The sequence below is a fragment of the Onychomys torridus genome, chromosome 15, assembly GCF_903995425.1.
Source record: "Onychomys torridus chromosome 15, mOncTor1.1, whole genome shotgun sequence".
NCBI classification, from domain to species: domain Eukaryota; kingdom Metazoa; phylum Chordata; class Mammalia; order Rodentia; family Cricetidae; genus Onychomys; species Onychomys torridus.
In genome coordinates, this window is record NC_050457.1 from 41181895 (window position 1) to 41207973 (window position 26079).

A 26079-nucleotide genomic window follows, 5' to 3' on the forward strand; every position below is an offset into this window, starting at 1 on the left:
GATCTTGAATTACAATTATCATTCATAAATTTTGTTCCTTGACAACTTCACACATATATATAATGCATTTAGATTACTACTCCCTACCCTTTTCTCCCTTCCATCCCTCCCTCCTCTCCCAGTCCCCCTTCATCCCTAGGAGTCTCTTTCCCATATTTATAGCTTCTTGTTTTGTGTCCCATTGAGTTTAATCTGGGCCTTGTATGTGACTATAAATCAGGAACTGTCCATTCATACTGCAAAATATATAGTTTTGAATATGATGTCATATATCAAAATAAGTATTGTGTCACCTTTAAGATTCAGAACCTTCCATTTTACAGGCATTTGGAACAGTCTATTTTTACAGAAATAAAATTTGCTCATTACAATTATGTCAAAAGAGTGTTTAAAGAAGTTTATACATATAGAATGCACCAAATTTGAAAACATTTGATTGAAGACAAGCAAAAGTACAAATGTCTCTTTAGTTTATCTTAACATACATCAGTATTCATATCCTAAAATTATTGATTTTTTCTTCAAAGATTGAGTTTTTATATATATATACATATATATATATATATATGTATATATATATATATATATATACACATACATTGGACTTTGAAAGTGTTTCTTCTGTAATTTCTCAAAGCAGGTTGTCTCTTATTAACTTAGAAACATATAGAGATTGGTTGAATTGTACGTGATTTTAAATATCAGTGTTTATGTCTACACATCTTTGTTGAGTGCACTCATTCACTTTGGTGTTTGGAATCTTAGCCTAGTATTTAGGTCTGTTCCCAGTTAGACTCTGCCATTCCAGACTAGGCTAATGCTAGCTGATAAGGGGAAAGAGCTAGTTCTGGTTCTATATCTTGCAATAACTAAAAACAATAAACAATCAGAAAAGCAGCTGAATTTATATTTCCACATTTTGTTCAATATGTAAATTGTCATTAGTTTGTGTTTTCTGTATTAATATCAGTTACTATAAAATAATTTTTATAGTGTGGAATATGACACTTAAAATATCAAACATTTTTAGCAACATCAGCCACCCTTTATCTCTAAGGACCTTATTCAATCTCAGCTCAAATTCCTCAAGCATCTGCACTCAGAAACCTGGAATGACACTGAAGCTTGGCTTTGATTTTATCTCATAATTTTTAATGTAGTTCTTTCTTACATTTTTTAAATCCTTGGGTATTTTCCTTGACTTTCAACAAATATATTAACCAAGAATTAGAAGCAGATTAAAAGCTATCTACTCTTTCTCAAAGTTGCTAACTAGAAAAAAAAATTATTTGTCCTCAGAGATAGCAAATGAGATTTACCATCAACATCAATGTCACTTAAAGTATGTATTATGTTTTATGTATTTTGTGAAAGTAGCTACACCTGGTAATTATACTCATAAAGTAAACTGGCCAGCCTTATTGAGATGGAAAAAAAAAAAGTAAATTGTTTCTTGATCTGAAGAGGCTTTCACATTTTTTATTTCATGCATTGAACTCACACGCTTGATTTGTTGTATGAGTTTTTAAAAGTATGACTTTATATTTTGGTGACAGATATTCCACATGACGTATGACCTCGCTAGTGCCGTGGTGAGAATCTTCAACCTCATTGGCATGATGCTGCTCTTGTGTCATTGGGATGGCTGTCTTCAGTTCCTAGTCCCCCTGCTTCAGGACTTCCCACCGGATTGCTGGGTTTCCCTAAATGAAATGGTTGTAAGTAACTCATGCTGTTTATTTTCTGAATTTTCAACATTGTGCCCAACACTTCGAAGTATTTCTGTTAGCATTGTTTGCTTTCTCTTCCATAAAGGCTTTGCTTTCATGGATATGGAATTAGACAACCCAGACTCTCTAAAGCTAAAACTTACTCTTATATTCCTGGGAATGTAAATGCTGCACACATAACCATGATACAATGTGCTTTCAAATATTTTTATATTTGTAATAAGGTTAAGGATATCTCAGTACATTTTGTGGTTAGAACAAGGAAAAATTAATGAGAAAGATAAGTTTTAATCTTGATTGTACAATATATGTAAATATTTTAAAATTTTAAATATAATTTTATTTAAGTAAGTATAATAATATACAATTTTATGAAAATATCCACTGATATGAAATCTCACATTCATTTGGGTCTGTCCTTCATTTCACCCACATCTGCTAATACTACTTCTTCAGAAACTTTTTCTAAAAGCCTTTGTTGAACTGTGTATCTATCTCCTTGTTGTTATTTAATTATAAACGCATTTAGTTTTTTCTTACCTCCCCACACATGAGTATTCACAAATGTATATTCTTATGTATACGTTTTTGACCTTCACTCCCAAACTTAAGTTCAAAAAGATTTTCCCCCTTTGTCCTAGCCTGTTTGTGCTGTTATCTAAGAGGACTGGACTGAGCAATTTATAAAAAAAAACAAAACAGAAATTTATTTCTCAAAATTCTGGAGTTTGGGAAGCTCAGAACCAGTCTCCAGTTGCAGTTGCAAAATGGCAGTTTGTCCGAATCTCCTGGAAAGAGGGGAAGCTATTTTCCTATGGCAGAAGATGATATATTCACAAGGAATGACCCTTCATGATCTACCCAGCTTCCACCAATTTCCATCTGCCAACCTTGTCGAGTCTTGAATTAAGTTTCCAAAGGGAAGATTTTGGGAAACATATTAGAATCACAGAAGGTGGCTAAGAAAATACCTGTAATTTCTTTTTAACCTACTTCATATCATCAAAACTTGATAAAATTATTTATAAGAAGTATATGGAACAATGCAAGAAATTTGTATGGGTTGGATCACTTTTCAAATTTCTGATGCTGCCTTCATCTGTCCACTTATTTATCTTTGAGGAAACAAAATATATGGCCAAGTGTAACACGAATCTTATAAGGTCTTATTAACTAAAAAAAAAAAAAAAAAATCCAGAGCCAGAAATTGAGGTGAAACCTGGAAGATCAGAGAAGCAGAACAAGCCACCGCCAACCTCACCTCGACAACTCCTCATCTGATTCTGTTTCCACAAATCCTCAAACTGAAAGCTTCTGAGTCCTCACCTGAGTGGATCTCAGCTGAACTGCTGCTAAAAGTTTAAAAGCCTCTAGTTCCTCGTCCTCACACCATATATACCTTTCTGCTTCCTGCCATCACTTCCTGGAATTAAAGGCCAGTGTCTTTCCCAAGCAAGACATGAGATCTCAAGTGTTGGGGTTAAAGATGTGTGCCATCATGCCTGGCTTTGTTTCCAGTGTGGCCTTGAACTCACAGAGATCTGGATGGAACTCTGCCTCTGGAATGCTAAGATTAAGGGTGTGTGCTACCACTGTCTAGCCTCTTTGTCTAATTAGTGTCTGTTCTGTTCTCTGACCCCAGATAAGTTTTATTAGGGTACACAATGTATTGGGGACACAATATCTCACCATAGCCAAGGAAGGAATGAAGATACTGTCTGGGAGAGAAAGAGGAGATAGTCTCTCATCAGGTTACGGTTGGAGTGTAGAGGAGAAAGACAAGAACTAATGCCATAGATGATGTGCCACTACTGGCACAAATGCAATAATTAATTTGGCAAATAATTATTATTTAAAGTTTTTTCTAGTTACATTCCAGAAAAATCACAGTTGCCATCACTGAAAAAGTAAAAGAACTCTTTTCAAATATCTAAAGCATGCATGTAATTGTGTAACTACATTATAGGGCAATATATTATGTATTTGGTTCTAAGCAAATTTATTTAAGTATTTTATGCCTTTATTTCCTTTAAGATTGACTATATACAATTGTGTATGCCAAAAAAAAAAAAAGAGACAGAGACAGAAAGGAGAGGTATTCCAGGTATTAGTGTATGTTGTATTGTGTTTAACGTAATGTGGTTAAAACATCAACCATCATTATTTCTTCTTTCTATGTAAAATAGCTATATATGAAGCTGGAAATAATTTCTCTGTCTCTTTTTGCTTGTTTCTTTCAGAAAACTGGAATGTTTAGAAATTATATGAATAAGCTATTACACAGACAGAATATAGAGTCATAGATACAGTTCATATGGCTCTGACTCTAAAATGTCTATTCTGGAATAGCTTTGACACAAGATAATATAGAATGGTTTAAGATCAGTGATAAAAAGCAACCTTAATCACAGGCACAGCAACTGCTCTAAATTCAGTGTTTGATTTCTAATACTGAAAAAAAAAAAGCCAAACTGAAGGTTTTCTGTATTTGTTCAAAAATCTAATTTAAGAGTAAAAACTTGAGACTAGAAATTGAATTGTATATAAGACACACAAGTCTTTCATAAATATGACATGATAATTAGGCCATGATATTTCTCTTTGGCACTATATTAATTACATGTCCTTAAGTATTATTAAGAAACTGCATACATATAAAAATTCTGTACCCAAATTTGCTATATATCCTGATGTTTCTATCTTTATATTCAGTTAGCTAGTTATTAGCATATAACCTATGATTAGAAATTCCTGTTCTGACCTTTGATTAGAAATTTGAAGTTACCATCATAACTATGCTATACACTTTTACTGTGTTTAATATAATACAATTGGTTTAATATAGTCACTGTTATGTTAACTTTTCTAATTTATATTTTGTTCCATGAAAATAATCTTGATTCCTGTCAGCTAATTTCTTTGCTCATAACATTATAAATTTTAAAGTAATTCTTATAACATTATATTGAAGGAGTCAATACACAAACTCAGTTGCTGTTGAAATGAAGAGAAGGAAGAAGCTAACTTGGAAGCTGCAGCAAGAACAGGGATTCATCTTGTTAGACATTTGTAATACTTGCTCTTATTCCATTGATGAACGGAATTTGAATTACAAAATTCTTTCTGAATTAATATCGTAGGTTTGGCATATAATTAATGTCTAAGAAAATGTGTTAAATTCCCAAGATATATTGTGGTTATGGTTGCTTGTAGAAAGCACTGAAAATATATTAATCTATTATAAAGTTATTGAGGGTAATAACATTAGATTCAATTACAAATGAGAAATATTAATTTTAAGAACATGATAGGATAAGACCATAGTATAATTTAAATTGCTTATTAACTGCCTGAATCTAAAATACTTTCACATTGTATGAAATATTATTATGACATAAATATCTTGCAGTGAAACATTACATTTCTAGAATAAACTTTTCCATGATTGGGGCCTTCGAATTATACTTAGGCAATCCATTTCTTCTACCTACACTCTTTCAGATGAATAGTTTCATGTTGGTTAACATCTCAAAGGCTTTAATGTAAGCATTTTATGACTCCAAAATGTTCTGAACACTCCACATACAGAATTTGTATTTACTTTTGTAATTTGGAACATGTTATACCCAAAAGTGTTACATCACATAAAGTTAGTTTATGGACATAATATGACATAATATGCAAATAATCCATGTGACAAAATGTAGATAAATGACATGTTAAATCAGGTGTAACATTTTTACAACAGTAAGATGGAGAATGTATTAGAAACTTAAGGTGCATAACACACAGTGCTGTTGTAGTGAATCATGCCCTAGAAAAAAAACAGACACATCATGGCAGTATATTTATAATGGAGGCAGTTATTTGATTACAGCAAACATTCTGGAGAAAATATATTTACACTAAATTGTGGTAGTTTTATTATTTTGCTAGCATTTGACTTAAAATTTTCATTTTGTAAGCTATATGAGATTATTTTTTAAGTATTAAATATCTCTCTTTTACTGAAAATAGGGGTTTTTTTTCTCAAATAATATACCTGATAACAGTTCCCCCTCCTCTTCTCTCATTTGCTCCTCTCCTCTCCTCCCATTCAAATCCACCCCTTTTCTGTCTCTCATTAGAAGACAAACAGGCAGACTGGAGAGATCGCATAGCTGTTAAAGGGTAGGCTTGCAACCAAAAATATAAAGAGACAAAGATGATTCTAAGGGATAATAATACAAAATAATATTTTATAAATTAAAACAAAAATTAACACATCAGAACTGGTCAAAACAAGCAAAGAGAAGAAAAGAACCAAAGAGAAGGTATAAGAAACAAACCAACTCATTCACACACTCAAGAATCCCATAGAAACACTAAACTGGAAGTCATAATATATATACAAAGTGACTGTATGTTAAAAAGCTAGAAAAAATAAAATAAATAAAAATAAAAAACAGTAAGTTAAAAAATTAAAAGCCTTGACACAACATTATGAGACGAGGAACCTCCAAAGATGCTGTTGAGTTCATATTATGTTGGCCATCTACTACTGTACATGCAGACTACCCTCAAGAGTAGCTTGTTTCTCCAGTGAGACTCCCTTGAGGGAAACTACATTTTAATTTCCAAGTGAGACTCCCTTGAGGGAAACTACATTTTAATTTCCAAGTGGTTATCAACTGGAGCATGCTTCTGTGTTAGGGATAGGGGTATGTGTCCACACCTTTCATTTTATGTCATGCTGAGCTCATCTTTAGATACCAAGCATACGATGGAGAATGAGACTAAGTTGTAAGCTCATTAGTTCCATTTTCCACCAGGCATTCCTTCATACCACTTTCCACTGGGTGCTGAAAACAGTACAAAGCTTAACAAAATGTGAGCTTCACTATGAAAGAATTTATAGTTCAATGTAACAGAAACCTACGTACTTCTGTTGTTGAAGTAAATCTAAATTGAGGCCTTCAAAATGTATGAACTACCCCAAGACCCCTGAACATGGGCTGAGTGTTATAATTTATAATTATATTTATAATTGGTTTCTATTGACCAAGCTGAACATCCTTCAAAATTATGACACTTACACAGTCTCTTCCACCCTTACTTAACAACCCATACAGTGATTCTCTCCAGCTAATTTCCTGAAGATATGTTAGTGGTGGCCCTGTACTTTGCGTAGATTAAGATGAAACATTGTGAGGGTTATAAACCAAAGGACCTTGCAGTAGTAAAGGACTCATTTCAGTTATCATCATCTGTCTTTGTGTCCGTGACCTTGAAAATAGTGAAGCTCAAGTTACTCTTGTTAATTCAAGCTGAAAGTTTGAAATTGTCAAAATAAATGTATAAAGGCAGAGGATAAACAACTGCTGATATCTCTTCTTCTAACTAAATAATTTGAGAAGAAAAAAGCAATATGTAAGTCCATCATGAAAGCCTAGGATGATTATATTATCTACTGATGATAGTCTAGAAAAATTTTAAAGTACCATGCCCATTCAACTACTTAGATAATGACTGGTTCCAATAATGTCACTAAACTAATAGACTTAGGGAAAGATGCTAAAGCAATATAACTAAGAATTGAAGAAAAACATTTCTCCTCTCTTGGGGTTTAGTAATCTACTTTATATTTCAATTTCTCTGTATTAACATTATATTATTACAGTAGTATTGACTTTTTTTCCAAAATAGAATGTACTGCCATAACAGAGTTTTTTTTTTTTTTTAATGTCCTAACAAAAGGCAAGTGATTTGCTGACAAATCATTGCAGCTCTACTGGGGAAAAATGCATTCATAGCCAATATGAACTTATAATAATAAAGTAGGTCAGCAGCATGCTGAGTGCTGTGGTTTCTCTTTGCCATCTTCTCTCTGTCCATTAGGAAAGACTGCCTAGTTAACACTCCTTGTTCAACAGAAACATGGCACCTCTCAAAAGAGAAGGAGTTTGTAAACTCTTTTCTTCCTTCTTCTGTGTGAATTATTTGATGAGAATAAACATATGAAAACAAATTCTAATGTCATATTTGGTTTGCAAATAAAATTTGCAATATAGAAAACTTTAAATGGAATTACAGTTCTTTAATACGGAAGAATAAAATGCTTATTATAATTGCATGTATTTATATGACTTTGATTCTGCTAAGTTACTTTAGAAATATATGACCAAGGCATGGGAATTGTAGCTTATCTGTTAAGATACTTACCTCATTGGCTTAGCTCTTCAACACCACATGGAATTAGATGTGGTATTACATGAGTCTAATCTAAGATCTCAGGAGGTAGAAATCGGACAATTAAGGTCATCCTCAAATGTAACATGAATCTTAAAAGTTCTTATTAGTGAAAAACCTGGTGCCAGCTCTAAAAGATCAGAGAAGCAAAACAAGACACAGCTAACCACTCTTCAACAACTCCTCATTGGATGCTGTTTCCATGAATCTTCAGACTGAAAGTCCTCATCCTAATGCATTTCAGCTGAAATGCTGCCAAAAGCTAAAAAGCTTAACAAAACCTCTATCTAGTTCCTGGTCCTCACACCTTATATACATTTCTGCTTCCTACCATCACTTCCTGGGATTAAAGGCATTTGTATTTCCCAAGTAAGACATGAGATCTCACGACTTGAGATTAAAGGTGTGTGCTACCCTGCCTAGCTGTTTCCAGGGTGGCCTTAAACTCACAGAGATCCAGACAGATCTCTGCCTCCCAAGAGATAGGATTAACGACATGTGTGCCACCATTTCCTGGCCTCTATGTCTAATCTAGTGGCTGTTCTGTTCTCTGACCCTCAGATACGTTTATTAGGATACACAATTTATTGGAGACACAATATATCACCACACTCAAATTTATAGGGACAGTTAAGAGAGTAACACGGGTTACATGGGAGCCTGTCTTAAACAAACAAAAAAAAATATGTACAAGGCATAAGTTCTAAGCCTATTTTTCTTTTGTAGGCCCCTTCTTTTTTTATTTTTAAATCTATATTTATAAATATATTTTGAAACGTATTCGAAAAACTCAAGCCTCCATGAAATGTGCCTGGGCTGTACTTTACCTTACAAGCTTCTTGCCTCTGCATCTCTAGTGCTAGAAATACAGTACATGTATGTTGTATCATGCCATAAGTACACTGATTCTTAAACATAGTAAACAAATGGCTAGAAGAAGCATCAGTTAGAGAATTACCTCAATATCACCAACTAAAGTTGGTGAAGGAACCAACTCCCACGCAGGCTAGTATTTTTCCTTCCACTCAAATTTATTTATCTTGGCAAATTAGTTTTCATATATGGTCTTGATGCAAATCCTTTGTAAAATTTGTGTAACATGAACTCAACTATGCTAATGAAATGAACTTAAAATGCACATTTTCAATTTTTTTTTTTCTGAAAATAAAAAGACTACCTGAGAACCATTTATCTGCTGGCAGCATGCCAGAGGCGCTGGCCAGGAAAGCTGTTTATCAAATCTTGTCAGTCACCCTGAGAGCACCTTATCATTCTGTTTCATAGCCTCAGTCCAGCTTCATCCATCACAAGCCATGTTGGGTACATGTCTCCAGAAAGCAACTCTTGAATTGTGTGTACCTTTGGAATAATTTTGGATATCATGGATGTATATCAAAACCTATTGCACCTTGTATAGTTTTGAATAATAAGATTTATTCTTTTACTGTTGACATAAATCTAAAGGTATCAAGCAATAAGAAGCAGTACTTGTATATTACATATATTTACATTTTCTGAAAATACTTTGAGTTCATATGGGCTATAATAAAGTGTTCTACTGTTTTCATTGTGTGAGTGGGAATCAATAGAATATGAAATAGATGTTTCTTTACTATATATTACTAATATATACACTAATAGCTACACAGATGCCATGCAATTCATATAGACTTCTCATGTTTCCAAAATGTCTAAGATTATCATTCTGTTGTATCATATAGAAAGATATTTCTTCGTAAGCACATAAATGAAATTGCCTATTTTATGGAGAATTATAGTTACTTCCCATAAGAATAATATTCTATCATTTTCTCTTATTTAATTCTTTTGACTGCCACAGCACTAATATAAATGTTACTCTAGAAATATACTGCAGAATTAGAGACCTGAATAAGCTGTGTGCTAAGTAAGGTATCTAAAAAATAACATCAGGAATGTTTCCAGAATCACAGTGTGAACATTTCATAATCCCACTACAGACTCTACCATTTTTGAGAATTATTTATTTTTTTACTAGGCAGCAATCTAAAATTGAGTAATTCTTGTTTAGTTAATAATTTTCACGTGGTTAACCAATTATACTTGCATTCCTACAACTGTTAATGCTATAGGTAGTTCATTAAATGAGAACTTAATATATAATAGAATCATTCCCAGTCATTTTATACTTTGAAGATACAGGTTGATTCCAGTACAATCAATATTTAAATACTCTTCTAGTCAGAGGCCTCAGAAATTTAGCTCTTCTGAGGAAAGATGAATGAGAATGTGTTTCTGCTCTCTGTTCCCATACCAAACAGTAATGGCAACATCCTTGTGCACCATGAGTAGATATTAAATTTGCATATGTTTGGTGATGAAAAACTACAGAAGAAAAATTTAGGCATCTGAAATGTTAATATTGTGATTCACAAAACACACAGCACTGAAATAGAATTCATTCTATATTGGTAACATTTTCATGGCCATATTACAAAAGTCAAGAAAAATATCTCTCAATATGTCATAGAATCAGATAACAAATATAATGTTTACTATAAAATCCATTAAAGTAATTAATATGTATCTTATGCAGCCTGAACCATTATGATTGAAATGTTAATCTTAGTTTTATTTGAGGAAGGGCTCCTAGAACACAACAGAACTGGGGATAGGTTCAATGCTGTGTACTGGGCACTTGCTTTCCATAAAGCAGAATGCTGACACTATCTGAGTCTCCTTGTTAGCAGAATTGATGGGAGTCTAGTTTGACCAAAATCAAAGAATGGTTTGTTTAGCGTTAAGTATTCAGAACCTGATAGCAAGCATGCCAATATTGTAAAAGCAAATCTGAGTGTTATCAATGTAAAGGAGACATGCGTTTGTGCACTGGAATATATTAGATCCAGCTCCTGGTTCTCTTACGCAGTCCAGCAATGTAGCATTTGTGCAGTTGGCCTAATATCTTTTTGACTTGTTTTCCTCTTTTAAATGTGATGGCCACAATATATAGAACAGTTATTAATTACATTTTAGCAAATATGCATTATGTATTATGAACATTTGTTGTTTTGTGTTTGGGGGGTTGATATCTCTCCTCTAGAAGTTGGTATAGAATATTCTTATTTAAAAAAAATGATGATTTGTTCCATAGGTGTGTTTTCTTTTACTCTGACAAAATACCCTGACAGAAAGAACTTAAAGGAGAAGAGATATATCTGATCACAATTCCAAGTAATAATCCTTTGCAATGGGGAGCTCAGTGTTCCAGAAATGTGAAGTAGATACATTGTATTAAAAGTCAAAATCAAAAGAGCAATGCATTAATGCATGCAATGAAAATGGAAATCTTACATGCTGGGGAAACTCTCAAGTTCCTGCTTCTGTGACTCCCTTCTGTGTGAACTAAAGTGAATCCCCTCTTTCCAAAGTTACTTTTTTCAGGGCATTTCATCTCAGCAACAGGTAATAAAACTAAGAGCAATTGAGTATGGAGTTCAGTGAGCAGAGTGCTTGTCTAGTGTTCACAGTGCTCTGGATCCAGTGCCTAAACACAGCAGATTGGCACACATCTACAACCCTAACACTGGGAGTGGAGGCATCAGATGTAGAAATTCAAGGTCCTTTTTAAATACACGATGAGTTTGAGGCAAATCTGGGATTATGAAGTGTGTGTGTGTGTGTGTGTGTGCGTGCGTACCTGTGTGCCTGTGTGTCTGTGATGATTTAGGTAGCTAGAACTAGAAGCAACTATTCTTTATACCTAGAAAAGAGGAAGTGGACAAATACATGCAAGAAGTTAAGTGCATGTGGTGTAAACCTAGAGACAGAATCTACAAAAGTTGAATGCAAAACTGCTTTTACTTTGCTGCCATCTGCAGAATATTAAACAAAGGTCCTCAGGCCACAAATGGACGTGGAAGGAACATTTAGAAAGAGAGAAGCACCAGTGGCATTTACTAATAGTTGCAAGAAGGATCCAAAATTACATAACTCTTCCCCTGGGATCCACACAACAGTGATGAGTGACAGAATATAAATAGAATATAGTCAGTCTTATGTACAATACATTGTCTCCTGTTGAAGTGAAATATGTTAAACTAAATAGATCGGAGTAAACTGTAAAGAAATTAAACTCATTATTCAGTACCTTGCTACTACAAATGAGTCCAGGCCCCTTATTTCTTTACTTTGCACCCTTAAAGGGTCTTCTACCAGAGAGGAGACGGTGGGCTATTTGCATAGAATTTTACAGAAACCATGAAAATTTTACAACCATTTCCAGGAAATATGAAAATGGTTTACAAAGAGAATGAACAAAGATGCGGCAAATTACAGCTTGGGAAGTTTGAGTCATAAGAGAAATAATTTCAGAGAAGTTCTGTGTGGTCAAAAGCACTGACTAATAAAAAGAAGTTATGACATATTAGGCTGGCCTCCATTTATTTCAAACAGATGAATATATATGAGATATTATGGAGGAACTTGTTGAAAATATATTTAGATATATTTTACCTTTGTGTATATGCAACAACAGAACTGAGTTGAATAAAACTTGGTTATGACCTTACCTCCATCTATAACTAAGATTGATAAGATGTGCACATGAAAGACAAAGTGAGGTGTATGTGTGGATTTTTGACTTCAAATATGAGATGATTTGGGCATGTTGATGATAAGCTGACTGATGACATCAAAGGCACAGCTAACTCAAAGCAAAAAATATGCTAAGTTTTAGAGTTATATTTAAGGAGGTTTTGTTAAAGAACAGCATGAACTGAGTCTAATAAAATGGACTTATGACAAATTGGGGGATGAGGGGAAAAAATGAAGATGAGAAATCAACAGACTCAGCTAAAGACATGATGACTTAGGAATTGTGTATCTGTAATTTTAATATATACCAGTAATTGAAATATTGGCCATGTTAACTAAATTGGAAATCTAAAGTACGTTTTATAAATAAAAAAGTACTGAAGAACTATTTTCTAATCAGGCAGATACATTGTATTCTTTCTGACATTTGAACACTTGCAGATTGTCTATTTTGGTTCCTGAAATGATGGCTTCAAAAGTAATTCATGGCCATTCATAAGTCCACTTCTGTGCAGGATAAATTAAGGCCATTGTGACATACTGATGATTAACTTTGATTGTCAAGAATGGCTCATCTCAATAATCACACTTGATTCTTTGTCAGCATGTTTAGAAACTAAAGGATTAAAATGCATATATATGTGGAAGGGTTGTGTCCATAGAACTTGAAAGGGGACCATGAGAGGAAAAAGCTCTTAAGGAGGGGGCAAGAGATGCATTAGGGAGAAATTAGCTGTATCTATGAAATTCTTCACATTAATTTGAAATGGCTTTACATAAAAATCCATATGAAGACTTAACTTGACAATATGTTTCAATAGTAATATAGCAATTAAGCAACTATGGAACCCAGAAAGGTCCTACTAAAAGCCATAAAATTACTTTAAAAAATGAGACAGATTTGACTCAACAGATCTATGGAAAATGCTCTATTTTTTCTCCTTTTTTTATTTATTATATTTGTGTTTTAATTTTACAATCAGCCATGGGTTCCCTGTCCTCCCCCCTCCTGCCCCTGCCCTGACCTTCTCCCCAGCCCCTCCCCTCCATTCCCATCTCCTCCAGGGCCAAGACTCCCCTGGGGATTCAATTCAACCTGGTGGATTCAGTACAGGCAGGTCCAGTCCCCTCCTTCCAGGCTGAGCAAAGTGTCCCTGCGTAGGCCCAAGGTTCCAAACAGCCAGCTCATGCACTAAGGACAGGTCCAGGTCCCACTGCCTGGGTGCCTCCCAAACAGTTCAAGCTATTCAATTGTCTCACTTATCCAGAGGGCCTGATCCAGTTGGGGGCTCTACAGCTTTTGGTTCATAATTCATGTGTTTACATTTGTTTGGCTATTTGTCTCTGTGCTTTTCCAATCTTGGAAAATGCTCTATTTCTTTAAGGAGAAAATAATTTATTTGTGTTAACATTGTGATGTTACTGAAAAACAGCAACTATTTACTATGGAGTATCAATTCAATTCTTAGAATTTCTCAAAGTTAGCATCCCTTGTCTACTTCAGTTTTCATGTTGCCTGCAAACCTCATGATGTCATTGTTTTTCTCTGCTGAGTAGTACTCCATTGTGTATATGTACCACATTTTCTTTATCCATTCTTCAGTTGAAGGGCATCTAGGTTATTTCCAGGTTCTGGAGAGATGGCTCAGAGGTTAAGACTGCTCTTTCAGAGGTCCTGAGTTCAATTCCCAGCAACCATGTGGTGTCTCACAACCATCTGTAATGAGAAACTATTTTTAAGCTGTCTGATACAGTGGAGAAATCAATAATAAAAGGTCTAGCTCTTCTAACTCTTTTTCTTTGGAATATAAAACATAGAGATCTATAAAAAACTAATATCAGGTGACACAAATCCTATTAAGTAAGAGAGCAGGAAAACAGAATACTGTGACTCAGATCAAATTCTAAGATAGAAGAATTCTTCCATTCCAGTTCTGAAGGCAGCAGTTGAGTACAGAATACAAGGCAATGAAGGAAGAGGCTATTTATATAGAAAAAGAGTAGTCTAGAAGCTTCAAAGCTGGATAGGATTTCTCAAGTGGGGAAATGACATTGGGAAGACATTCAGAATCTAATCAAATCAAACTAAGTATGTAAACATAAAATGACTTGGAACTCAGTTTAGTTTGGAGAAACAAATGAAACTTAGTCACCTCTGATGTGCCAAGTACAGAAATGAAGTTCCATTTCCTTTTAATCTCATAGAAAGAGTGCTATCATCAGATACCAAGCTTCAAGATTACGAGCTTATGTCTAAGTCAGTCTGTAAAAGTCATTAGTTCAGCAGATCAGCATAATGACTTGCCATACAGAATGAAAACATGAAGTATCTGGACAGAACAGCACATAGTATCAGGGAAAGTGCCCATCAATGGAGAGAGAAGCCCATTTCTCCCTAGAGAAAGCAAGGACGATAGTGTCCTCCACAAACAGCTCAGATATACATGTGGTATATTTTCTAAAGTTGGTAGATGGGCATATAAAGGACATGAATTCTGAGGATCATGAGTATGAAACAGGCTAACACTTTAAATGTCATAATTACTAAGCATATCTTGCATTATACCAAGGAGAGGGAATTTAGGACATACCGAGGGTCTTATGTAGTACACTGCTGGTACTGTCATTCAATCCTAAGGGATTCTAGACTCAACACTACTTGCTAATTGCTATTCCATAAGGTGATTATGATGTCCTGGAATGTCAGGATAGGTGAAGAGAAACTAGGACACATACTGGGTTTCTGGAAGTCTTGGAACATTAATGAAACTGGGACTTTTTAATTTATGTTACTGTCATCCCTACTTGAAGAAAGCTTTGTTAGGTTCCAAGTTAAAGCTGTTTCTTTGTATATAAGTGTGTATGTGAGTGTGTATATCTATGTGTCTCTACATATGTATGTGTGTGCTCCTATATGTGAATTGACAAGTGTATATATGTCATTATTAGAGATCAGTGTATCATTTTCTTCTTACAATTCTGTTAGTATTTTTTTCTAGGACTTCTCTTACAAAAAATCCTTCTTAAAGGATTAAGATTATTTATATTTATGGGAAAATGGCATTATTAGTAATCTTCTTTAAAATACTAGAGCAATTTTAAAATAATATGCTTGTTATCTGGATGTCTTTACGTGAATCAAACCTCTCATGTTTCTGGTTGATTTGCTCTGTATCACTCTATCTTTTTCATGACATTGGAGAGTAGATTAACTCCATGGAAATAGAATAATTTTGCATGTAAGACATCTTAATTTTGTATGATCAAAGTAAAATATTATTTTTAAATGTCTTCTTTATACTAATTTATTTATGTATTCATTATATTAAAGTTTTTTGATACAGCAAAACACACACACACACAATCTGAAAAATTAGTCCTCATGTTTGGCCCCATTTCATTTCCCCAATATTTATGTATTTTTCTTTGACCTTTGTTTTTTCTGCTGTGCTCTATAGCCATATGTATGTGCAACTGAAATTGAGAGAGATTTTATTCAAGAAATTAGTTGACCTGAGGTGACAATACAATAATTAAATTCATAGGAAAATATTTTTGTCATATACAATCATATTTTAATGAACTATTGGTAATGTGAAACATGAAAAATACATTTTTCAAAGTATAATCCTGAGACAAAGATATAAACTGATTGTCTACTGAAATACATCTTCCTGTTGTACAAGAGTTGTAGATTCTTTTTCTACAAAAGAAACATATTCAAAGACTCTCCAGGAATACTCAGAAGAATGAAAATAATTTCTCATACACGTTTCTTCTCATCAAGTATTTGACAGTTGTGACAGCTTTTTGGCACAGACTCTAATGTAGATACACAGTTTAAATGCATGTCCTTCCTGTAACTGCAGCGATGAGAAGCACAGCATTCAGTAAGAGCTAGAGGGAATGTTCTCCTTTAATATTTGTGCTTGGTATTTATTTAAAATTCCACATTGCACATCATCCCATTACTCTTCAATCAACACTTATTTCTAGTCCTAATATTATGTTAGGTAGACCAGAGTTCTCTGTAGTTAATATCACTCAGTACAGATGGTGCAATAATGGAGATACATTAGTTCCATGCCTCACTAGTCAAAATCTGAGACATTATTGTCTGTCTAATCAATTGTACCTCTTCTATCAGGTTTAATTCAAACCTGGAACATTACTCCAAAAATCAACATAGGATGTTATATGTGCTTTCTTTACAATCAGTGCAGAACTAATCCCCCAACGTCTCTGCTTCATGGTACTAGCTTCATTCTACAACTATCTTCCATAAAGTGCTAGGGTTGGTCTGTGCTGCTAGTTCAATAGAGAAGTGACACCACTCTGAGAGAGAGTCACTTTTTTGTCTTGAGTCTTTTCTTGGTTCATCTTCTTTAAGTTGAGCCAATAGTCCTGTGAAAGCTGTTATGTATGGAGTAGTGTACTACATCAGCTTTTTCTTAGTGACTCTTTAATCCTTTTAATAAGACTTCTTCTTTGTAGACCTACAGCTTAACTTGGTGTTGACGGAACTAGGCAATTATTTGCCTAGAATTTAAAATGATCTGCCAAAATATGATAAATCAAAGAGGCAAATACTCTCCTTTAAAGAGCCATGTGATCTTGACAGTGAAGCTGGAGTCCCATGGAGCTTCAGCTCCATTTCTCCAAGTCCCTCCTTCCAAGGTCTGCCAATAGTCCTGAGGACATAGTGTGACAAATCAAGAGACCTAAAGCTGGCAATAGTTTCTGTATTTATAATATTCCAAAAAAAAAAAAAACTCAGGAGAAACCACTTAATAAAATATAAATACTTCTTCCCACAGCAAACTGAATGAAATTATTTTCTTCTGTTCATCTCATTAATTCATAATACTTATTAGATCTAGAATAAAATTATCACTATTCCATTTTTCATTATATTGTCATAGGCTGTCTCTATAAGGATATTTACAAAATTCAGTAGGTTTGCCCAGTGTAGGAAGTAAGGAAATATAGCTTATTTGTGATAGTTGATGCTATCAACAGGATATAGAGTCACTCATGAGAAGTGGCCCTGGGCATGCCTCTGAGGGATTTCTTAGATCAGAGTAACTTTAACCACTGTGCCTGAGGAACGGTTTTAGTGATTACAGTAACTGAAGTGTGACAATCTGCACTGGCTGTGGGTGGCAATTTCCAGCACAGACTCTGATACAAGGAGGTCTGGTAGAGAAGGTTTTCTGCCTGTTTATCCCATCGTCTTCACTAGTCTCTACTCTGTTCATTGCCACAATCTCTCCTCACATGAGAACTCCGCTGCTTTGACTTTCCAATGTGCACTGAAGACCAAAGGCTTTCTAGGACTCTCCCTGGTCTTCAGCTCCAGACTGGTACTGCAAAGGCATCAGCCTCATGGACTGACTTACAGTTCCATGGCCTCATGAAAACAGATATTTTTGGACTACCCATTCCAAATCATCTAAGCCACTTTAATGAATTCCCTTTTAAAATATATTAATGTATTCTCCTGTACCCCTAGAGAATCTTAAAAACATTTCTCAATTGTTAAAAAAAAAAAAAAGCACAGGCCTTTCTCTCTTCCTTTAGTAACAGATGTTTGAGCTGGGAGGAACATCTGGAACATCAGTGTAGTCTGTTGAGTTTAGATAAGGAATTCTTCATTGGTTTTATATGTTGGGCTTAAAGCAGACTGGACAGACCAGATGCAAAATAGCTCTTAGAAATCTACTGCCAACATGAAGTGAAAACTGTGGGAACGAGGAGATATGTGCCATAAGGCATCTTTCCCACCAACAGTCACAGAAGCCAAAGAGCAGATTGCCACCAGCACAGTGGGTGCATCCATAAAGTCCTGCATTTATATGTATGTCAGTTAAATATTTGTAAACACAGAGAAAACTGAAGCTTCAAGGATTTTTTCTAGCACAGAGCAGTTCAGGAAATTCAGATAAAATGTTGAAATTGTTGTAGCCTTTTTGCATTTTCTACTTCATAAGAAGTCTCCTGGGAATGGGACTTATGGTGAAGGTCTGAAAGGAAAATGCATGCTTTTTAACAGTTATCGACATTTCATTTATTGAAGATCAGCTCCAGAAAGGTACTAGACTAATCAGTTAAGTTAGTGGCATTTGCTTCAAATTAATATCTCTTGTATCCTACAAAACTTAAAAATCAAATTATGTTAGTAAAGTTTGTATTTAAGTGCTTAGTAACTAATTTATGTACAATTTGGCCCTTAACTTTGGTACCATAGCAAATGCAATTAATAATTAAAGAGAAATGCACTTATTAATTAAATATTTTATATATTTTGTAATGATTTAATATCTTCTAGGTATTATTAAGTAATGTTATTGCCACCCTGCTGCATTTGAAAATTAAATTTGAAATCTAAAAGTTTCATGTTCCTAAAATACATTTTAAATAAAATGTAATATAATATTTGGTAATAATCTGATGAGAGGGAAAAGAGTAGGGAATTAAGAAAACTCATTTTACCATTTTAGCATACATCAATGTGAATTGATTGTTTCTTACTATAATAAAGGTATTTGTGGTTTTTAAAAGGACAACTCATTTTTCTAGAAAATAATAATAATAATAATAATAATAATAATAATAATACTGCTTTTTAAAAATATTTCATAGCACATACTGGGTGGGAAGATAAACAAACTAGAATCAAGAAAAATTAATTGAGCTAAAATTTTAGAGCTTGTTCTATAATAAATAGTAGGTCAAGTTATTAAATTGTCTATAAATTGATAGAGACTGAATCAGCCTGTAGAAAATGTGATCACTCCTAAATATTAGAAATAAGCTCTCTCTTCATCAGAATTTCTGCACTATAATTTTCTCTGACACATGCTTATAGAAAAACACCCTGATCACTGTGTCTTTGAAACAAGTATGTGTATTTTCTACAAAGTCTAGCAAGCATTTGTCAGCACTGGCATCCATCCATCCTCTTAGTACACTCACTCTTTTGCAGATGAACATCCCAGTTCTGTTCATCACATTAATCTCCTCCTGGTTTCTCTCCTCTGAAATACTGGAATGTTTACTTCTTTTCCTGAACCCATTCTCTGTAGAACATGATACTTCAAATGCAGTTCAACCCAAATAAAGGGGAAAGTCAGTATTGCCTGCTACCATTTTGTTATGTACCTTTATTGCTGCTAATAAACACTTTGGCTTAATTGTTTCTTATCAAAGTCCCGTTCTGAATTCATCATTGCTACTCCCTATTAGTAATCTCACAGCTTTTCACAGTTGCTTCCCTTACCCTACAGTGCTTATTTCTTTTTATAGGAAGTCATGTGCTTATGTTTTTGTTTTATTTTTCTTACCTAGTGCCAGGCATGGGAAATCTTTTAAGTGATTAGGGTTAGAGTAATGGAAGAGACTTCCAAAATAATATAGGCTATTGCCACCGCTCTTGATTGCCTCCCAGAACTTGTAGATAAGAACCTACTGCCAAAGACACCACATATTTCCCACACAGGGCTTAGAGAAATTGAGCTGCATCTGACCTGGAAGTCTCCTTTCTGTGGATTAGCTTCCAATACAAGAAGGTGCTCTGCAAGGAGCAATCGATAGTCCCAACCCACACAGCTGTAAGTCCTAGGAGTCACAACAATGACCAATCAGGAAAGATAGGCCCAAAGGCATAAATAAGGTATGAGGTCCCACCTCTAGACGAAAAACTACAGGCAGCTAATAGCTACTGAGAGATAGTCAGTTCTCTCTTGAAAAAGCCTTCTCTTAAGTTATCCAATCCAAAGTAGACAGCCTTAAATATATATGCACAGGAACAACACAAAATGAACTTAGCAAGCTCTATTCATATATTTTAGGGTTTGCTAGTGCATGTGGTGTGTGTGTGCGTGTGTGTGTGTGTGTGTGTGTGTGTGTGTGTGTGTATGCGTGTATGTATGTGTACATGCATATGTACATATATATGGAACAGTAATTTAAAAATAGCTTATAGATTTGAGAAGGAGAAGTATGACACTGGAGGAGTTGGACAGGAAGAAGGAGGGATGGACATGCTGTAAATGTAGTATTCAAATATGAAATTCAAAAATTAACTAAAAGAACTAAAATAGAAAGAGTTGACTCCTCTTTAAAGGATGCTTAAAATTTGTCATTGGAAATTTTTAATTATCAGATTATAAAGTATCAAAATCGTACATAATGTTAACTTTTCTCCTAACAATTTCTAGATAATTGATCATCTATGAAGTATTTCAAATGACTAGATTAGTTAGTTTCTTTAAGTCTAACAGATATTTGTGGTTTATGGTCAGTAAATTTTGCCAAAATCATTAATAATGTGAAGTTGGCTAATCCTTTTCTGATAAATTCTTCTAGTGATTCTTGTGCCTGTTTACTTAAAAGTACAACCTTTTTGCATCATCATTTACTATACACAATTTTAATGAAAATTTAATTATATTTTAAGAAGACTTTTTTTTCAGAGGAAGTTAAAAATCATATTAGGTTTTAAATATAAACATATTACTGAAAATATTTTTTTGGGAGATTTCCTCACTTACTTCCATAGTTGCTATTCCACTGTACTGTCCATATATATATATATATATATATATATATATATATGTGTGTGTGTATGTGTGTGTGTGTTCCTCATCCTCATCCTCTGCATTCTCATCCGCATTTGTCTGCTGTGGGATAATGCTCTTGTACACTATAAAGATTTGTCACTTGAATTGATTTTATAAAATGCTGATTGGCCAGTAGCCAGGCAGGAAGTACAGGTGGGACGACTAGACTAGGAGAATTCTGGGAAGAAGAAGGGCGGAGTCAAGGAGTAGCCAGCCAGACACAGAGGAAGCAAGGTGAGAATACCAGACTAAGAAAAGGTACCAAAGTCACGTGGCTAAACAGATAAGAATTATGGGTTAATTTAAGTGTAAGAGCTAGTTAGTAATAAGCCTGAGCCATAAGCCAAAGAGTTTGTAATTAATATTAAGCCTCTGAGTCAATTATTGGGAAGCAGGTGCTGAGTATTTGGGAGCTGCTAGTAGGACAGATACTTCTGCCTACATTTGTCATTTTTTTACTTTATATTAACCATTTAAGTTTGTGCAACATGTAGTACCAAGGCAGTCTTCAAATGCATAGTCCTGATGGCTAAGGATGCTCATAAAATATGTCTTCAAGTAGTTACAGATCATTTGTTTTTCTTCTTTTTAGAGCTGCCTATTCTGATAATTAACCCATTGACCCATTTACTGATTGAATCATTTGGAAATTCAGGGAATTTATTTTTTGTAGTTCTTTATATATATTTTTATATTAACTACATCTTTGGTGTGTTATATACAACATTAGTTTCCTATCTATAGTCTGTTTTTCCATTATTAATTATTTTATTTTATTATATGACTATGGTTGTTATGAAAATATGAGTGTATGTAAGTCACATACATGTCTGATATCTGCAGAGATCAGAAGGTATTGGATCCCCTGGATGGGAGTTATGAATGATTGTGAGCGAACACGAGGTTGATGAGAATTGAACCCAGGTCCTCTGCAAGAACTTGTGCTGTTAGCCCCTGAGCCATCTTTCTTGCCCCTTTCTCCAATCTGATGATTTTGTTTGTTTGTTGTTTGTTTGTTTGTTTTGCCATACCCAGCCTTGTGACTCAGTAGCACCTTTGCCAATGCTTGTCATTATTCCATTACTGTAGCGGTCCTTCTCAGGAAACCCTTACCTATGCCTGGATCCTGAAGTGCATTACACTTACGTATTCCTCCAAGATTTTGATGGTTTCACAATGTTATACTTTACATTTGAACCACTTTGAGTTGATCATGACACTGGGTTAGAAATATGGATCTACTTTCATTCTTCTACATGTAGAAACAATTTTCCCAGTATTATTTGTTGAAAAGGCTGTCCTTTTATAGCATGTATGTTTCCTACACTTTATCAAAACTTATATGGTTAACCTTAATTGTACAGCATTTTGTGTATTTGAATTTAGTTATTCAACAAACATTAATTTGTTTCTTATACATAGACTTGGTCTATGCTAAATCTTGCAAACACAATGGAAAAATCAAGGATTATTTTCTCTTAAGGAAAGAAAGAAACCACTCTGAACAGTGTGTTTTTTGAGCATTTCACCTTCAGGAAAGTACATAAAAAAATTGCACACTCTGCCAGGCTAGCTGAAGAAGAAGAGAAAGAAAGTGAAATAACAATGAATATCTATGTGTCAGTGGCTGGAGGCAAGAGAGTGTCTAAAAACCATCTCACTATTTTTTTTTTACAGGAATCAGCAAATTGCTATGGTGATGTCATTGTTTTGCGTATTTACTTGCCCAACTATAAAATGAGAATCAGATGGATATGGAAGTTTCACTCTATTCTTGGTTGTTAGTGTTATTATTGTTATGTCTAGAATCTCTGGCTTCATATTTAGGACTTTAGCAGATATTACTACGTACAGAGTATCCCATCTTTATTCCAAAATATTCCATCTCGTTGCCTGTGTTGCATCACTACATATGAAGTTATCTGTACTGCTTTTCCTCTTATCACAAACATGTATTTACCCACATTCCTTGCAGATCTCAAGCTCACACTCTTTGTCACTGTGTTCACAACTAATTTTTATTACATTTTACTTACAGGTTTTATGTTTTGTGATCAGACCGGGACAACATTTAGAGCTCATCTCTTTCAATGGTCCAATTGTTGCTATACCATTAGCCATTCTCTGACCACCAGGTCGACATCCCCACCCAATCTCAACCTCAATCACTCCACCCATGGGCCCCTATAATATAAACATTCTAGCTCCCCTACACTAATTCCAATAGTTTTTAGAGCCTGCTGGGAAATATGGTCAACTTATTGTCCAGGCCTTCTTCCAGCTTATGTCCCCTTGCATCCTCTGCATCACAAGAGACGATTGCAAGAGCCATTAGCCTCTGCTGAGGTTTCCACAGATGGCATGTACTCATCTGTTAGATCACCAAGAAACATGATGATTTTTATTTTTATGCCACTAAGTTTCAGACTGACTTGTACAGTAATCTATACATAGAGCAAATAGCTTCTGAAACTAAATCTTGAGGGTGAAACTGATTTATTTTACTTATAAATTCTGGGATGCTTAAATGCTAATTAACACATTTGAGAACGACTACCATCATATACAAAAATAACTCATTCTATTTAAGACTATTATAAAAGTTAGATGAGTGAGTATGTACAGCTCTTAGACTAGCTGTTCAGCTCCTACTAATTTCTCACAAGTTCCTGGATGTTATTTTTATGCTGTTTCCATCTATGTACAGCATAATATGCATCCATTTATTCTTTTATTTTTAAATTTTATTTGTGGTGTGTGTGAGAGTGTGTGTGTGTGTGTGTGTGTGTGTGTGTGTGTGCGCGCGCGCGCTTGTCTGCAGAGGAAAGATGAGGTATCTGATCTGGAACTGGAGTGAAGTTGGCTGTAAGGAGCCTGACATACTAGGTACTAGGAATGGAACTCCAGTCCTCTGCAGAGCAGCAAGAGCTATTAACTGAGCTGTTGTCCCAGCTGCCTCCACCACATTTTCTCAGTTTCTTACTCCTTTTCCTCTCCTCTTTCCAGACTATTATCAAATATTTTTTTAGTTCTTTTTTTTCTCCTGAATTTTCTTTTTTTTTAATTTAAGGTATTTTTTAAAATTCATTTTACATACCAACCACAGATCCCCTCTCATCCCTCCTCCTGCTCCTCCAAGCCTCCCTCTCCCCAAGTAGACGGTCTCTGGAGTAAACTGGGAGCAAGGGGGGTGGTAGAGGGGAGAGGATGGGGGATGAGATCAAATATTATATTACATTTGATTTAACATGTATTTTCAGGAACTTGAAGCTTTTAGATTTCAAATTTAATTTTCAAATGCTGCAGGGTGGCAATAACATTATTTAATAATATTTAGAAGATAATTAAATCATTACAAATTATATAAAATATTTAATTAGCAAGTGCATTTGTCTTTATCACTGTGGTATCAAAGTTAAAGGCTAAATGTGTATAAATTAGTCATTAAGCACTTAAATACAAATTTCACTAACATAATTTTATTGTTAAATTTTATGAAACTACAAGATAAATGAAAGCGATTTTGTAATTTTTTAACAAACAGTGATTTCACATTGCCTCCATGTAGCACTGACATGGTTATGAAGTATTAAAATAGTAAAGCGATTCTAAATGACATTATGAATGATTTAAAATTTAAATAACAGTGAACACAAAGTTTTGAGCACCTAGAGCAGAAGGCTCAAAGCTAACCCCATCTCCAAAGTGCAACTTGTAAAATGTCTTTTTTTTTTTTTTAATCTAGTGAGACCAGATACAGTGAACTTTTCAGGGTATTGATCAGGGATGCTTCCATGAGGCAGAGACTTTGCTTTCATTATCTCCTTCAAACCTTCTCATGGATCCCCAGATTCTATCATAATATTAAGAATAAAAGATGATTGATAGAGGAAGAATCAGTTTGCTTGAGGGACAAGCCCCCTGAATGGTTACCCAATCCTAAATAATACATACGTACTTATTGAGCAAGACTAACTGTATTCAGTAGGTTATCCACCCATCCATCTGTCCGTCCATCCATCCATCCATCCATCCATCCCTCCATGTACATACATACATATAAATACATAGTAAAATTAAAGAAGAAGTCGTAAATTTGGGAGGCAGTGGAGAACATGTGAGGAATTGGAGTGGTAGGAATATAAATCCAGTACTAATGCACAATTTTCAGAAAACTGAACCATTTACACAACTGAAAGAAAAAAAAGAACGAAGGTAATAGCAATTCAGCGGGAGTAACTGGTCTACTGAAAGGAACACAAATAGTGTGGAGACAAGATTCCTGTCCCCATCACACTCCAGACTGTTCCCTTTTCGACATGACACCACTGATTTTGCTAGCTAAAGATGCAATGTTCTCTTCAGGCAGTGCCCTGAAATTTTGAAAATAGACCTTAATCACAGAACTACCTAGACACAATCAGATTAAAGCCGCACCTGTACTCAAAGACAGCCTGTACAAGAACTTGAGATTCTTACTTGACACAGAAACAGTGCCAGGGGGAAGCTGCATCATATTTCCAACCAGGTTCTTTTATAAATATTTGTTAATTAAAGTTTGTTCCCATTGATACTTAAATGGGAATAAGTACATCTCAAATTTATGTAGAAAACCTCATTATTATATTATTTGCAAGCATTTTTTACTCATTATTAGTTGTAAATACTTCCAAAGTGCCTATGGTAAAATACGCACATACACAAAATACTAAATTATTAAAAATAACCTTTTATATACATAAAGATATCTCAGAAAATATTACATTGTTTGACACTGTAATTGGACAACATTACAATATTTGGGTAAATTTCAAATGACAACTTTTCATCTTGAATTATGCTAATAATATTTATAACTTGGTCAAATATAATTAAATAATTAGGGTATTTTTTAGACAAGCCATGAATGTTCTGGGGAAACACTT

General features: G+C 34.4%; 1 protein-coding gene across 1 annotated transcript in view; it reads left to right on the top strand.

Annotated features, from left to right (window-relative positions):
• Positions 1 to 1553: 1553 nt before the first annotated feature.
• The window catches only part of Hcn1 (hyperpolarization activated cyclic nucleotide gated potassium channel 1), a gene marked incomplete at its 5' end in the record, with an annotated part of 156232 nt that continues 131706 nt past the window's right edge, over positions 1554 to 26079 (top strand). The window contains one exon of the mRNA XM_036207123.1: positions 1554 to 1718. Coding sequence (XP_036063016.1) covers positions 1554 to 1718 — 165 coding nt within the window. The remainder of the gene's footprint in view (positions 1719 to 26079) is intronic.